Consider the following 15,607-nt stretch of genomic DNA (forward strand, 5'->3'; position numbering starts at 1 on the left):
GGACGATGGAGATCGTGCTGAAGAAGTTGCTCTCTTAAATACCGTGGGCCTAAGCTGTTTAGGGCTTTATAGGTTATAACCAGCACTTTGTATTTTGCCTGGAAACCTATTGGCATCCAGTGTAACTCCTGTAATATAGGAGTAATACAGTATCTTTGAGATGACCCGGAGACCAACCTGGCTGCCGTGTTCTGTACTAATTGTAGTTTCCAGACTATGTACAAAGGCAGCCGCACAAAGAGCACATTGCAGTAATCAAGTCTGGAGGTTACCAGCAGATGTACTACTGTTCTGAGGTCATGAATCTCAAGTACGGACACAGCTGGCGTATCAAATGAAGCTAATAAAAAGCACCTCTGGCCACAGCCTCAACCTGAGAAACTAGGGAGAGGTGTGAATCCAGAAGCACTCCCAGACTGCGTACCTCTTCCTTCTGAGGAAGTGTGACCCCATCTAGAACAGGCAGGTCAATATTGTTTCCAGATAAACGACCCTGCACAACAAGTACTTCTGTCTTGTCTGGATTCAGTCTCAGTTTATCTCTCATCCAGCCCATTACCGTCTCCAGGCAGGCATTCAGGGAAGATATGCCTTCTGCTGATGATGCTGACATGGAGAAATAGATTTGGCTGTCTGATGTACTCTGATAGCACCCAGCACCAAATCCCTGGATGATCTCTCCCAGCAGTTTCATGTAGATGTTAAAAAGCATTGGAGACAATATGGAGCCCTGAGGGACCCCATATAAAAGCTCAGGTTTTGAAGAGCAGAAGTCTCCAAGTGACACAATCTGGAATCTGCCCGAGAGACAGGAGCGGAACCACTGCAAAGCAGTGCCTCCTACCACCAACTCCCTCAGACTTTCCAGAAGGATATTGATAGTATTGGGATCCAAAAGGACCAGCAGAGTCACACTTCCTCCATCAAGTCTTAATTGGAGATCATACTAGACATCTCACAACCTGGAACAACTCTGCTGGAAGTGAACTTGCAGATGCAATAAGGGCAGAAAAGAATCACTTATTTGCCACATGTATTGCCTGAGCATAGGTCTTAAAATGAGCTCTTTGTTGCAATCTGTCGGACTCAAGCTGAGTCTTTCTCCACTTGCGCTCCAGTCGTCTACCTTCTCCAAAACGAGGAGTATGATGAAAAGAAAGATGAAAGGGAAAATCAGGAGAATCACTTCAGAATGCATGGACTTTACTCAAAACCACAATACTAGAAGCCCAGTTAGATTGTATACCCAAAAGGAGGAAAGGTACCACTAAGTCCAGGAGGATGCCAGCATGGCTAACAGGTACCGTCAAGGAAGCCATAAAAGGGAAGAAGACTTCCTTCCGAAATTGGAAGGCCTGTCCAAATGAAGAGAACAGAAAGGAATACAAACTCTGGCAAAAGAAATGGAAGGTGACAATAAGGGAGGTGAAAACAGAGTCTGAGGAACATTTAGTTAAAAGTATCAAGGGGAGTAACAAAAACTTCTTTAAATACATCAGAAACAGGAAACCTGTCAGGGAGACGGTTGGACCATTAGACAATGAGGGAGTGAAAGGGATTATTAAGGAGGATACGGAGGTTTAAGAGAAGCTAAATGAGTTCTTTGTGTCCATCTTCACAGGAGAGGATACTGAGCATATACCAGTTCCTGAACCAGGCTTTTCGGTGATGGCGGCTAAAGAACTGAGCCAGATAGAAGTGACAAGAGAAGATGTTCTAAACTGTCTGGAAAAACTGAAAACTAACAAATCACCAGGGCTGGATGGCATCCATCCAAGAGTCCTCAAAGAACTCAAATGTGAAATTGCTGACCTCCTTGCTAAAATATATAACTTATCCCTGCAATCAGGTTCTGTACCAGAGGACTGGAGAGTAGCAAATGTAACACCGATTTTCAAAAAGGGATCCAGGGGCAATCTGGGAAATTATAGCTGGTTAGCTTAACGTCCGTTCCAGGCAAATTGATGGAAAGCATCCTCAAGGATAAAATTGTAAAGCACATTTAAGAACAGGCCCTGCTGGGAGAGAACCAGCATGGCTTCTGCACAGGTAAATCTTGCCTCATCAATCTTTTGGAGTTCTTTGAGAGTGTCAACAAGTGTGTGGATACGGGTGATCCAGTTGACATAGTATACCTGGACTTCCAACAAGCTTTTGACAAAATTCCTCAACAAAGACTCCTGAGGAAACTTAGCAGTCATGGGACAAGTATATGTGTGGATTGCTAACTGGCTGAGAGACAGGAAACAGAGGGTAGGTATAAATCAAGGGTTCTCAAACTTGGGTCCCCAGCTGCTGTTGGACTTCAACTCCCATCATCCTCATCCACAATCACGAAGGACATTGTGGCTGGGCATGATGGGAGTTTAAGTCCAACCACAGCTGGGAGCCCAAGTTTGAGAACTCCTGGTATAAATGGAGAGTTTTCACAGTGGAGGGAAGTAAGAAGTGGGGTCCTCCAGGGATCTGTACTGTGGCCGGTGCGTTTTAATTTATTCATAAATGATCTAGAAGCAGGGGTAAGCAGAGAGGTGGCCAGATTTGCAGATGATACCAAACTCTTTCGGGTAGTGAAATCCAAAACGGCTTGTGAGGAGCTCTCCAAACTGGGTGAATGGGCAACAAAATGGCAAATGCGGTTCAATGTTGGCAAGTGTAAAGTGATGCACATTGGGACAAAGAACCCCAACTTCAAGTACATGACAGAGGTCACAGCACGCAAAGGAGGCAGATCTAGGGAGAAAAGCGCCTAGGGCAAGCACTTAAAATCCTCCCTCTGTCCAAACATCTGACACCCATCTTTCAGATAACTTTACCATAATATTAGCTGAAAAAATACAAGTCAAGCTTGTTAATCTTTTAATATTTCAAAAACTATTTAGCAGTGAATGTAGACAGACCAAAAAATGCTGGAAAACTAACAATTTCAGTTTGCTGGGGCTCATGAAATACCCAAATACTATGTGGAGGTGTACATGGAAAACTAAACAGAAGTGCCTGTCTAATTCTCTACTATGCATTGTAGCATCACCATTACATAATTTTTAAAAATAAATGGAGAATTTGACATCTCATATACTCTGAAAATAATTAAAGGATATGCAGAGTAATCTGTGTCACTGCTTGGAATATATTCTAGTATTTCAGAAAGACAGTTAAAATGAGAGAAAGAGAGCAAGAAACTCCCAGTGGGCCTTAATACTAAGGATTTCACACTGATTCAAAGACAAACTCGCCATTAATAGCCATATTATTAAGACATCACATTTAACTCACTTATCACAAGAAGCAAAGTAAGAACAAATGAATACAATTCTAGCTCATAAGCTTCAGCTCAGTATTCACAAGCCCTGATTCTCTGTACATAGTTCCAAACTGAATATGTGTACCGTGACTTATATTATTATTATTATTATTATTATTATTATTTGAAAATTACATGTAGCCCCTTCGTGGGGCTTCCTAAAGGCCCGGGTGTGCGGGGGGAGAGTCTGCAAAGGTTACCCTCCCCCCGCTGGCCTCTAGGGCCTCACAGGGACCATTTGAGCATGTGCGGTGGCCATTTTTAATTTTTTTTTAAATGGCCGCTGAAAACAAAATGGCCACTGTGCATGCTCAAATGGCCTCTGCGAGACCTGGCATGGACTAGGGCCTCACAGAAGCCATTTGAGCATGCATGGTGGCCATTTTGTTTTTGGGAGCCATTTTTAAAATTTTTTAAATTTTTTAAAAAAGATGCCTCCCTTCAAGTGGCACCTGGGGGACGTGCCCTGCCTGCCCTAACCTAGATACGCCCCTGCAAAGGAGCCCACAGAAGCCCACCTGAGGAGACAGATGGTGGCACGCAGGGGGGCCCTCCGAAAAAAATCCAGGAGCTGCTGAGGGCATATCTGCCTCTTCCACAGTCCAGGTTTCACAGACATTATGAATAAGTCAGAGGACTCAGAGACCAATTCATGGCAGAGGCAAAAACGGAATTCTGTTCCAGCCCACAAAAGAAACCCACACTCCTACTGGACGGAACTGCAGCTTGAAGTGAGGCCAGGTGGGAGGATTGGCTCCTACAGGGACACGGTGATGCCCCCCTTTCCCCTTCTGCCCAAAGCCCATCCTTTCATGGTGGTCCCAGAGGGCAGAGGCAGCCAGGAGGTGGCGCCAGCAAAAAGACTCCTGTGCCCCGAAGGTGTTGCAGATGGACATCCAGTGTATTTACCTTTTGCACCAACTGTCCTAATGACCACTAGGGGCACTGGGAGTAGAGACATTGAGTAAGGGTCTCCTTATTTGTCCCTACTCTATGACCCCTGGACTGACCCTACAGCACTTCCTGTGCTGAGTCACAATCTTCCCTTTCCTCCTAGACTAGAGAGCAGATGGGAACATCTCTCTCTCTCTCTCCTTACCTATCCATTATGTAGTCCTTTAGATGAGGTTTAGATCTTTCCTATCCAAGTGTATTTAACCAATAAACATTTAGTACTCATTTCTACAAGGATCAACATGTGTTTTCTCTAAATAGCTGCAATAACTAAACCATCCTCTGCTACCCACTCTGTAACTGGAATGTGTGTGTGCTCCTTCCTTAATGCTCTGCTGTTGTACCTATTGAGGGTAAAAATCGACAATCTCTAACAGAAGGAAGCCCAGTGCAGTGCCAACTGGTGCTGCGATCCACTCCATACCTCCATCGGCAGAGGGCTGTGCCGGAGCCATCGCCTGGAACTCCATGTCGCCACTGAATGCCATGTTCATGCCAGCCCTGGATGTGGCCAGATGCCTGACTCCTGGAGGCTTTGCTATCCAGACAGAAGCAGGAAGTTTATTTCCAGCACTTACCTTGAAATGCTGCCTTGGGACAAAGATGTGATTTCATGGCAGCTGGAGTGCAGCCTCCAAGTTATGGTGAAGAGCAGTCACCATCTGGCAGGACTGTGGAAGCACCCGTCCAAGGTGCAGACCGAATTCTCACACGGCATCTGTTTCCCTTGTGTGTGCCACACTGTGGCTCACTAATAGCAAGACGCGGCGGTGTTCATGTGTGAAATAGAGGCAGAGCAGGTGTGGGGGCAGGTGGCGAAGGGCCTGGTGATTGCAAAGGATGCGGGGACCAGTTCCTCTGTACCTCCAGTAGATCATGAAACCCAGAATTCAGATTCTTTTTCTGAGGAATCCACAAGCGATGCTTCTTTCCCAAAGCATGAAGCTGTCCAGGAACAGCTCCTCAAGCCTTCGGAGGGAGCAGCTAATCACCTGCTTAGGACTCATGTCCTCCAGAGCAGCTTGAGGTCTTTCATCCTTCTCACCCGCGTACTCACACTCCACCCATGAAGATGTGGTGGCCAGCATGCTCAGGCAGGTGGTCAGAGCACACTGGGAGAGGCTGGGTGGCCAGTTACACAGAAGAAGGGCTAGTAGTCTCACTCTGCAGCAAGAGGTGGGCTGGAGACTGTCCTCAGAAGTCCAGGAACATGAAGCCAGTTGCCCAGGAGGGAGGCGGCAGACACCTGGAGTGGTGCATCCTAAGCAGCCACAGGAATGGGCAGCTGGGTCCCTGTGGGAAGCATGCCCTGGCCTGAATCCTCCCTTCCTTGACAGCTGCGGTGAATCTCTGGAGCAGCAGGCCTAGGCAGGCCACCAGACCACTGATGAAGTGGCAAGAGAGGCTTCAAGTGAGGGCTCTGAGGTCGCCTCAGGGTGGCCCCAGCAGCAGCTCTCCCCAGCATCGTGTCTGGATGTGGCCAGTGAGTTGCCACCCCCTCCATCCGACTGGTTTCAGTCCGAAGACGAGGGTGCAGAGAGTGAGTCTGAGGGCGGCGGCGGCAGCAGCAACATTGCCCTGGCCTCCAAGGATGTTTTTCCAACCTGGTCTGGCCACTCCTTCACACAGTGCCCACTCCCTGTGGAAGACCAGTCCCAGTTCAGCACAGAGTGGGAGAGAGTGGGGGACCGGGGCTGTGACGACGTCCGTCCGGGGCGGCAGTCGCGAGGTCCTGGCCGAGGAGGAGGGAGGGAGGAGCAGTGCCCAGGATGTGTGGGAGAGGCTGAAGGAGGAAGCCTGCAGGAGACCCCGGGGGTGGGGGGTGGGGTGGGGTGGGGACGACGCTCTCGCCCTTCAGTGGCCGCAAGGATCTCGACAAGGGCTTGTCCCTCGTTGGCTCCATCCTGGAGAGGAAACTGCACTTGCAGCAGGGGCTGCAGACCTGGCTGCAGAGCCAGGAGACACAGAGGGCTGCCTGGGGGCAGGAGAGCAGGCCAGGAGCCGGGGAGAGGTGGAGGGAGACCAGGGAGTGGCGGACTGGCTCCTGCAGGAATGCTGAGCCTGCTGGGGGTGGAGCTGCTGCTGCTGCTGCTGCTGCACAGAGATGGCAGTGGTGGGGGGGGGGGATGCGGCTGGAACCCGTCACTGTCTGGTGGAAAGACTGGTACCCCAGCTTGGACCAAGCTGCTCCTCCAGCTCAACCTCCAGCCCACGCTTCCCAGGGAAGGCCTCCAGAGCAGAGCACAGCCTGGGACTAGATGCAGAGTTGCCCTGGGGGGGCAGGAGCAGGGCCAGGCCTCAGGCATGAGGTCTGGGGCCAGAGAGCACCAAGGGAGAGCTTGCAGCAGGACAAGGGGAGCCAGCCTCAGGGAAGGGGGCAGTGCCGTCAAGGACGGGAGGTCCAGCAGCAGAGACGACAAGGCCTGGAGTGGTGAGAGAGCAGCATCCGCCAGTGAGGAATGGGGATCTACCAACCCACGAGGACCCCACCAAACAGAGGAGCGGGGAGCACAGAGTCTCAAAGAGGGACCCGCTTTTCGGCGGCTCTAAGGCTGCTCCTGAACACCGGAACATCAGTGGCACTCCCAAGCCAGGGCAGGGATGGGAGTGGAGGCTCAGGAGGTCTCTGGTGCTGGCCAGAGGAGCCCACACCAGGGGGGCTGCCAGGGTCCCACACTCCTGCTGCTGTGGCCCATGCTGCTGGAAGACCCACCGTGCCGCCGCTCTGAGGGGATCATTTCTGCAGCTTAAAAGAAAAGGTTCTTTGTGGCATTGGGACTTGGGAGCTGTGGGGCTCGCTGGACAGTGAAGAGGAGAATTCTGTATAGTGGTTGGGGCGTGTGTGTGTGTGTTAGGGAACTTTAGGGTTTGGGTTCTGCAAATGAGGTCTAGTTTTAGAATGATATTGAAACCTGTTTGATTAACACAGAGCTTCTTGGCTGGAATTCTTGGAGATGTTCCCGTTCTTTCCGAATCCTAGAAAGTTCAGGCTGGAACGGGCCCTGGAGGTCTCCTCATCCAACCCCCTGCTCAGTGCCGGGAACTGCTCCGGCATCCCTGACAGACGGCTGCTCAGCCTCTGTTTGGAAACCTCCGGAGAAGGAGAGCCCCCCAGCAGACTCTTCCTGTGTCTAAGAGCTCTTACCATGAGAAAAGTTCCTTCTTCTCATGTCCAGCCTAAACCTGCTTCCGGCTTGGCTCTGATCCTGCCCTCAGCAGCAGCTGGGGACAAGGCGGCCTCTTCTTCTACGCAGCAGCCTTTTGGATACTGAAGGCTGTTCTCTCTCCTCTTAGTCATCTTTCCTTTAGGCCAACTGTAGAACTGGGTTCGCAGACACCTCGCCATCTTGGTTGCCCTCCTACGAACACGTTTATCAGTGTCCTTAAAATGTGGTGTCCTGAACTGGACACAGGGACTGACAGTCATGACAATCTAATGGTTCTGAACCCCCCACCCTGTTGTGGGTGTGTAAAGCAATGCCTGCTGCCGTCTTGTGCAAGAGCGCCCTTGCATGAATAAAGATGCACAGTCGCAGTTGTGCGATGCTGCCTCTGTTGGAAATAATTGATACAATGTTAAGCATTCGCACAAGAGCACCCTTGCACAACACTGCAGGTGTTGCTTTGCACACCCACAGCCCTGCAGGAAGCACCCGCATTAGCCTGCTCAAAACGTTAGCCCTTATTCCAAGTGAGCTCTGACTAGTGCAGAATAGACTGGAACTATTATTTCTTGTGATCGGGACACTGTGTCTCCATTAACGCAGCCTATGATTGCATTGGCTTTTTTAGCAGCCGCCTCACACTGCTGGCTCATGTTCAACTTGTGGTTCATTAAGACACCTGGATCCATTTCACAGGTGCCAGTGCCAACCCTGGCCTCCCTTATCCTAGACTTATGCATTTGATTTTTCTTATCCAAACAATGGACTGTTACATTGCTCTCTGTTGAACAACTTTTTATTGGTTTTGGCCCAATTTCGGAGCCTGCCCAGATCATTTTGAATCATTATTTTGTCCACCCTAGTTTTGCACTGTCTACAAATCGGATGTGTGTCCCCTCGGCTTCCTCCTCCAAGTTCTCTATGAAAATGTTGAAGAATGCAGGCCCAGGAAAGAGCCCCTCTGTGGCACTCCGCCAGCTCCCTCCCTCCCTCCCTCCCCCCTTCCCTTAAGGTGTGAGGGTGCAAATGTTCCAGATAAACCAGAGGGGGATGGAGTAGAACCAGGAGTAAAGCAGAGGGAAACACAGGGCAGCTGGTCAAAGGACAGTAAGGCAGGCAGCACACACCAGCACCAGGTAAGAGACTTGGCAGATAGGTGTTTATATACCAGTACCAGAAGCCTCTGAGCCAAGATGGGCAAACTGGAGTGCCTGGTTGCTAATGAAAACACAGATCTAGTGGGAGTAAGAGAAACCTGGTGGGATGGTGAGAACCAGTGGGACACAGTTATTCCTGGATACAAACTTTAGAGAAAGGAGAGGGAGGAGGTGGCTTGGGGTGTGTGTGGAGTAGCACAGTATATCAAAGTAGGGATAGAATCAAACAAGCTAGAAAACCTAGGTGGACCAGAGTCCTCCACAGAAACATTATGGGTGACAGTACAAGGACTGAAAGCAAATGTGTTAATAGGGACATGCTATCGCCCTCCGGGTCAAAACACTGAGAGTGACCTGGAGCTGGAGAAGCAAATCAGAGCGAAGTCAGAGAGAGACAGAGCTGTAATAATGGATGACCTCAATTACTCTCACATAGACTGGGCAAATTCATGTGCAGGTATTGATAGAGACCAAGTTTGTAGACATGCTTAATAACTGTGCCTTAGAACAGTTGGTCGTGGAACCAACCAGAGAGAAGGTGAACTTCTACTTCATCCTGAATGGTACCCAGTGTTGGAAGTTAAGGACTTTGCGCTGTCTCTTGTCTCAGACAGTGGGGGACAGACTAGTGAGTCAGAGGGCTAGAGGGTCAAGACATTGGTCATCCCTTCTCTACTGCTCTGACACTATCCCTTTGGAATGTAGATTGCTAATCTCAGGGACTTCCTTCCTTCCAGCAACTCACTTCCTCTCTCTCTTCCCTACCTGTCCTTCTACCTTGCAACATGGCAAGCTCCTCTCCCTGCACCATGTGTGCAGAGAAGATGCAGAATCCATCTGCATCCAGCTAGCTAGCTAGCTAGATTAGAGATCCTAACTCCTCACTTTCCTGTCTAGAATGGAGTTCCTTAATAAATGCTTTATATATTGATTTGAAACTATGAACTGGCTGCAGGGGCGTAGCAAGGTTGGAGTGGGCCCAGAGACAAGATTTTAAAATGCCCCCCCCCCAAAGTCCAGGGCCTCCGCACACCCCAGGCCCCCAAGGATTTAAGTCTGATATTCCAAAATAAGTATGCTGCCTGCAAATACATTTCACTGAATACACACACACACGTCACAATATATAGTGATATACATTGAGTACTATACATTTGTATTACTTTTAATGCCTAGAACACACTAGAAAGATGAATTATTAAAATGGGCCCCTCGCTGCAGATTAGCAAAGGAGACTTTCAACCATGCAGGGTGAACCTATGTTTGTTTTCTCAGAATTCTGAACAAATTCAGTCAAGTTTGATTCCAGGAGGTTTTTCACAGGAGGCTTTTAAAGCCCTTTAAGACACATCTCCTCTGGAATGGAGGTGCTGCATTCACATGTTGGCCAGATTTACCCTGAAGTCCCTGCGAGTTATTGGGGAGCAGTTCACACACAAGAAAAATAAAATAAAAGCACCACACACGCTTCACAGTTCTCACTCAGACCTTCTGGGTTGCAAAACAACTTGAACATAAGTGCATTTATAAATGAATGAATGAATAAATAAAATTAATAAAATACTGTTCCAGAAGTTTTTGCAATTTTCTGCCATGAAACAAGCCACTTATAGGACTTTTTAGATAGTTTTTTTTAAGTCAGCAAATTTTCCAAGCTGTTTCCAAATAAATATTCAGAGACTTCTCGGTCCCTCCCCCCCCCATATCCAAGCCCTATGGCAAGCAGATCCCTATATATGGGGGGGGGGGGCGGGAAAGGTAACCACAAAAAGGAGTTCACACTCTACCTGGCCAATGCTGGTCTGGGTTGAGCAGGGCAGCAAGGGGTCTTCTGCTGCAGAGAACACTCTGGCTGCCTCCTCCTCCCTGGCTGGCTTGGGCCCTACTCGAGTTTAGGCTTCACTGCGGCCTACACGGAGGAGGCCCCCCTGGAAGCCCCGCCCACCCGCCGATCAGCTGAGAGACGGGAGAAAAGGAGCTCTTGGCAGCTGGGCTGCTGCTTCGATTGCGGGCCAGCAGAACAAGCAGGAGAGACGGGAAGAGGGCAAGTGGCTGAGAGGCTATGGGGCTGGGCAGGGGGCAATGGGGAGTCACATGAGGTGCCTCTGGGGTGCCCCTCCAGGCAGTGGGGCCCCCAGACAACTGTCTCCCCTTGCCCTATCATTGTTACGCGCCTGACTGGCTGCAAGTTACTTTCCTCTCAGCATACATGCATGCCTAACAAAATCCGTTGTGTTGTGCCTCTGTGCACTCTGCTATAATGAAAAAGGGATTCTCTCACCAAAGAGAATTCCCAACACTCAGGACCTGGTGCAAGATGTCAGAGTTGTAGAACGATTGTGTTAATATGTGAGTGGTAAGGATGTGCATGGAACTGGCAGGGGAGGATGGCTTTAAGGGCAGGGGTGGGTGCATATACCCCCCCCAACCCACTGCGTTTCCCCTGCTGGCATGCGAGTCCTTAAGATCCCGTTGGGGCAGCAGCATACCTCCCTGCTGCTCCGTGCCACCGTTTACTGAATGTAGCCGGAAGTAGGAAGTGTGACTGCGCACGCCACTTGTGAGCAAGCGCACATCGCACTCACACATGTGTACGTCTTGTGCATGCGCGAGCAACGTGCACAGTCACACTTCCTACTTCCGGCTACATCCAGTGAACGGCAGAACAGGGCGGCAGGGAGGTACACTTAAGGACTCGTGCGCCAGCGAGGGAAACATGGCGGGCGGGGGGAGGAGGGTAAGTGCACCCACCCCCACCCTTAGAGCCATATCCACCACCCATCGTCAAATCTTTGAGCTGGTTCGTGTACATCCCTAGCAAGTGGAGCATTGCCAAGGAAGTCCAACACAGAATCACTGGACTTCAGAAGAGGAAACTTCTCAAAAATGAGGGGACTGGTAAAAAGGAACCTGAGAGGGAAAGTCAAGAGGGTCCGATCACTTCGGGAAGTATGGAACTTCTTTAAAATCACAGTAACAGCAGCTCAGTTGGAATGTATACCAAGAAGAAGGAAGGTCCAGGAGGATACCAGCATGGCTAACGAGTAGAGTCAGGGAAGCTATAACATGAATAGGAATACGAAGAATATTCATATACTGCTTTTTAACAAAAAGTTTCCAAAGCAGTTTAGGGTTTACATAGATATAAATAAATAAAAATGGCTCCGTCCCCAAAGGGCTCACAATCTAAACAAGAAAAATAAAGACAGCCACTAGCAACAGCTACTGGAAGAATGCTGTGCTGGGGATGGATAGGGCCAGTTACTCTCCCACTGCTAAATAAAGAGAATCACCACTTTTAAAAGGCGCCCCTTTGCTCAATTAGTAGGGGATATAAAAGGAAAAGAAGACTTCCTTCAGAAAATGGAAGTCCTGCCCAAATGAGGAGAACACAAAAGGACACAAACTCTGGGAAAGTAAATGCAAAGAGACAATAAGGGAGGCAAAAAGAGAATTTGAGGAGCATATAACTAGACGTTTCAAAGGGGAATAACAACTTATAAACATATATAAGAAGCAGAAAATCAGCCAGGGAGGCAGCTGAGCTGTTAGATAATGGTGAAAGGGATTATTAAGGAGGAGAAGGAGATTGCAGAGAAGCTGAATGACTTCTTCGCATCTGTTTTCATGGCAGAGGATACTGACCATATATCCTCTCCGGAACTAAGCTTCTCAGGCTTGGAGGCTGAAAAATTGGGCCAATTTGAGGTGATGAGAGGGGATGTTCCAAACTGTTTGGAAAAACTAAAAATTAACAAAACGCCATGGCCAGATGGCATCCACCCAAGAGTTCTGAAGGAACTCCAATGTGAAATTGCTGATCTCCTAGGGAAAATATGTAACTTGTCCCTACAGTCAGGCTCTATACCAAAGGACTGGAAAGTAGCCAATGTAACTCCGATTTTCAAAAAGGGATCCAGTGGGGAACCAGGAAACTACAGGCCAGTCAGCTTCAGTGCCAGGTAAATTGAAAGCATTCTCAAGGATAAAATTGTTAAGCATATAGAAGAACAGGTCACCTTAAGTGGCACAGAGGGGAAATGCTTGACTAACAAGCAGAAGGTTGCCGGTTCGAGTCCCCGCTGGTATTATATTGGGCAGCAGCGATCTAGGAAGATGCTGGAAGGCATCGTCTCAGACTGCGCAGGAGGCGGCAATGGTCAACCCCTCCTGTATTCTACCAAAGACAACCACTGGGCTCTGTGGGCGCCAGGAGTCGACACCGACTTGACGGCACCCTTTACCTTTACTTTAAAGAAGAACCAACCTGGCTTCTGCAAGGGCAAGTCTTGCCCACTAACCTTTTGGAGTTCTTTGCAGTAGTGGCCGGTGGGCATTGGAGCGGGGCAGGGGGCAGTAGGTGGGTAGGGGAGAACCTGGTCACTCAGGCAGAAGCCTACCCACCCTTTCCTCCATGCCAGTGGGCTCAGGTATTTACCCCAGCCTGCCAGCATTGAGGGAAAGAGAAAAAAAGCAGAAAGCCAGAGGCAAAAGTATAAAACCGAATGGTTTCGTGAGGGGTCGGATGGGGTGGGGGGTAAGAAGGCAGAAAGCAAAAAAGCCAGCCAGGGCAAAAAGCAGAGAGAGGGAAAGACAGGAGAAAGCAGGGCTGACTGGCCCTCTGGCCCTTACTGACCAGCCACCACTAGTTCTTTGAGAGTGTCAACAGGCATGTGGGTAAAGGTGATCCGGTTCAAATAGTGTACTTGGACTTCCCAAAGGCTTTTGATAAAGTTCCCCACCAAAGGCTCTTGAGGAAAATTGGCAGTCATGGGATAAGCGGACAGGTTCATGTGTGGACTGGTAACTGGTTGAAGGACAGGAAACAGCGGGTGGGAATAAATGGATAGTTTTCACAATGGAAGGAGGTAGCTAGTGGGGTCCCCCAGGGATCGATACTGGGACCAGTGCTCTTTAATTCGTTCATAAATTATCTAGAACTTGGGGTAAGCAGCAAAGTGGCCAAATTTGCAGATGACACAAACTATTTAGGATAGTGAAATCCACAACGGATTGTGGAGAACTCCAAAAAGATCTCTGCAAACTTGGGGACTGGGCGACAAAATGGCAAACGTGGTTCAGTGTAAGCAAGTGTAACGTGATGCACACTGGGGCAAAAAACACCAACTTCACATATATGCTGATGGGATCTGAGCTGTCGGTGACTGACCAGGAGAGAGATCTTGGGGTCATGGTGGACAGCTCATTGAAAGTGTTGTCTCAGTGCGTGGCAGCTGTGAAAAAGGCAAATTCCATGCTAGGGATCATTTGGAAGGGGATTGAAAATAAAACTGCTAATATTATAATGCCCTTATACAAAGCTATGGTGCAACCACATTTGGAGTATTCTGTGCCGCTCTGGTCAGCGTATCTTAAGAAGGACATTGCAGAACTGGAGAAAGTGCAGTAGAGGGCAACCGAAATGATCAGGGGCCTGAGTGAGGGATGGGCATGAACCTATCTGGAGGCCCTTTTACAGGCCTCCGAACAGGTTCAAACAACCAGCAGTTGGGCTGGTTCGAAAGTTGGGGGGATACCTTTAAGAGTGGGGGATGGTGCTCTTACCCCTCCTGCCATGTTTTCCCCACCAGCACTACACTTTAAAAGGGTCCAGTGGTGCAGCAGCGTTCCTCCCTGCCACCCCGTTGCCTCGTTGGACCGGAAGTGACAGCAAGTACCTGACGGTGCACATGCATGCATGTCGTGCTCACTTATGCGCATGTCGGGTACTTCCTGTCATTTCCGGTCTGGCGAGGCAATGGGGTGGCAGGGAGGAATGCTGTTGCCCCACTGGACCCTTTTAAAGTGTTGCACCAGTGGGGGAAATGCGGCAGGAGGGGTAAGAGCACCCTCCCCCACCCTTAAAGGTATCCCCCCCCCCACCTTCAAGCTGCCCTCCGCTGGTTCCGTGCACATCCCTAGCCTGAGCAACTTCCTTATGAGGCAAGGCTACAACATCTGGGGCTTGTTAGTTTGGAAAAGAGGTGACTATGGGGAGACATGATCGAGGCATATAAAATTATGCAGGGAGTAGAGAGAGTGGACAGAATGAAATTCTTCTCCCTCTCTCACAACACTAGGACCAGGTGCCATCCCATGAAACTGAAGGCTGGGAAATTTAGGACCAACAAAATGAAGTACTTGTTCACACAGCACCAATCTATGGAACTAATTTCTCTGCCGTGGGATGTGGTGATGGCCACTAGCTTGGATGGCTTGGACAAATTCATGAAGGACAGGGCTATCCATGGCTACTAGTTTGTTGGCTATAGACCACCTCCAGTCTCAGAGGTAAGATGCTTCTAAATACCAGTTGCAGGGGAGCAACAGCGAGGGTATGCCTTCAGTCCTTGCCTCTGGGCTTCTCAGAGACATCTGGTGGGCTACTGTGGGAAACAAGATGCTGGACTAGATAAGTCTAGGTCCTGATCCAGCAGGCCTGTTCTTAGTTCTCCCTCCAGGATGACATGGAGTCCTTTATGAGCATGTGTTGGGTGCAGTTGTTCCAGCTAGCTGTAAATCGACCGAACAGTGATATCATCTAGCCCAGGGGCTTCAACAACAACATCTGGAGTACCACCAGTTGGGAACCCCTGATCTAGCCCATATTTCGCTATCTTGTCAACAAAAATATGGTACGCTTTATCAGATGTTTTGCTGAAATCTAGAACCACTATGCATGGCATCTCCATGATCTACTAAGCTAGTTAGTCTACCAAAAGAGGAGAAGATCTGGCACGACTCATTCTCTTACAAATCCTTAGTGGCTCCTACTAACCCCAAATTATCTTCTCATGGACTGACTGCTTAATAATCTGTTCTAGTATCCTGCCAGACGACTGGTCTGTAGTTTCTTGGCTAAGAAAGAAATCTCTGGGCGACCACCTTCTAAACCGTGGAGACCTTCACATTGAGATGGCACTGCCTAACAGGTTAAGGTCTCTGGGAAAGGGCCGATTGTTGTGACAATTCTGAGTTTTGTAAGGGCCAGGCTAGCTGCAACCATGCTATTTGCGGGGCAAGGCTCC

At 49.2% G+C, this 15,607-nt stretch overlaps 1 protein-coding gene across 1 annotated transcript in view; it reads left to right on the top strand.

Annotated features, from left to right (window-relative positions):
• Positions 1–7,530, top strand: part of LOC128347936 (uncharacterized) — a 41,089-nt gene extending 33,559 nt beyond the window's left edge. Inside the window, exons 4-6 of the mRNA XM_053303283.1 lie at positions 5,596–5,669; positions 5,777–5,928; positions 7,239–7,530. Coding sequence (XP_053159258.1) covers positions 5,596–5,669; positions 5,777–5,928; positions 7,239–7,530 — 518 coding nt within the window. The remainder of the gene's footprint in view (positions 1–5,595; positions 5,670–5,776; positions 5,929–7,238) is intronic.
• Positions 7,531–15,607: the final 8,077 nt, after the last annotated feature.

The sequence above is a fragment of the Hemicordylus capensis genome, chromosome 2 (genome assembly GCF_027244095.1).
Source record: "Hemicordylus capensis ecotype Gifberg chromosome 2, rHemCap1.1.pri, whole genome shotgun sequence".
Classification (NCBI taxonomy): domain Eukaryota; kingdom Metazoa; phylum Chordata; class Lepidosauria; order Squamata; family Cordylidae; genus Hemicordylus; species Hemicordylus capensis.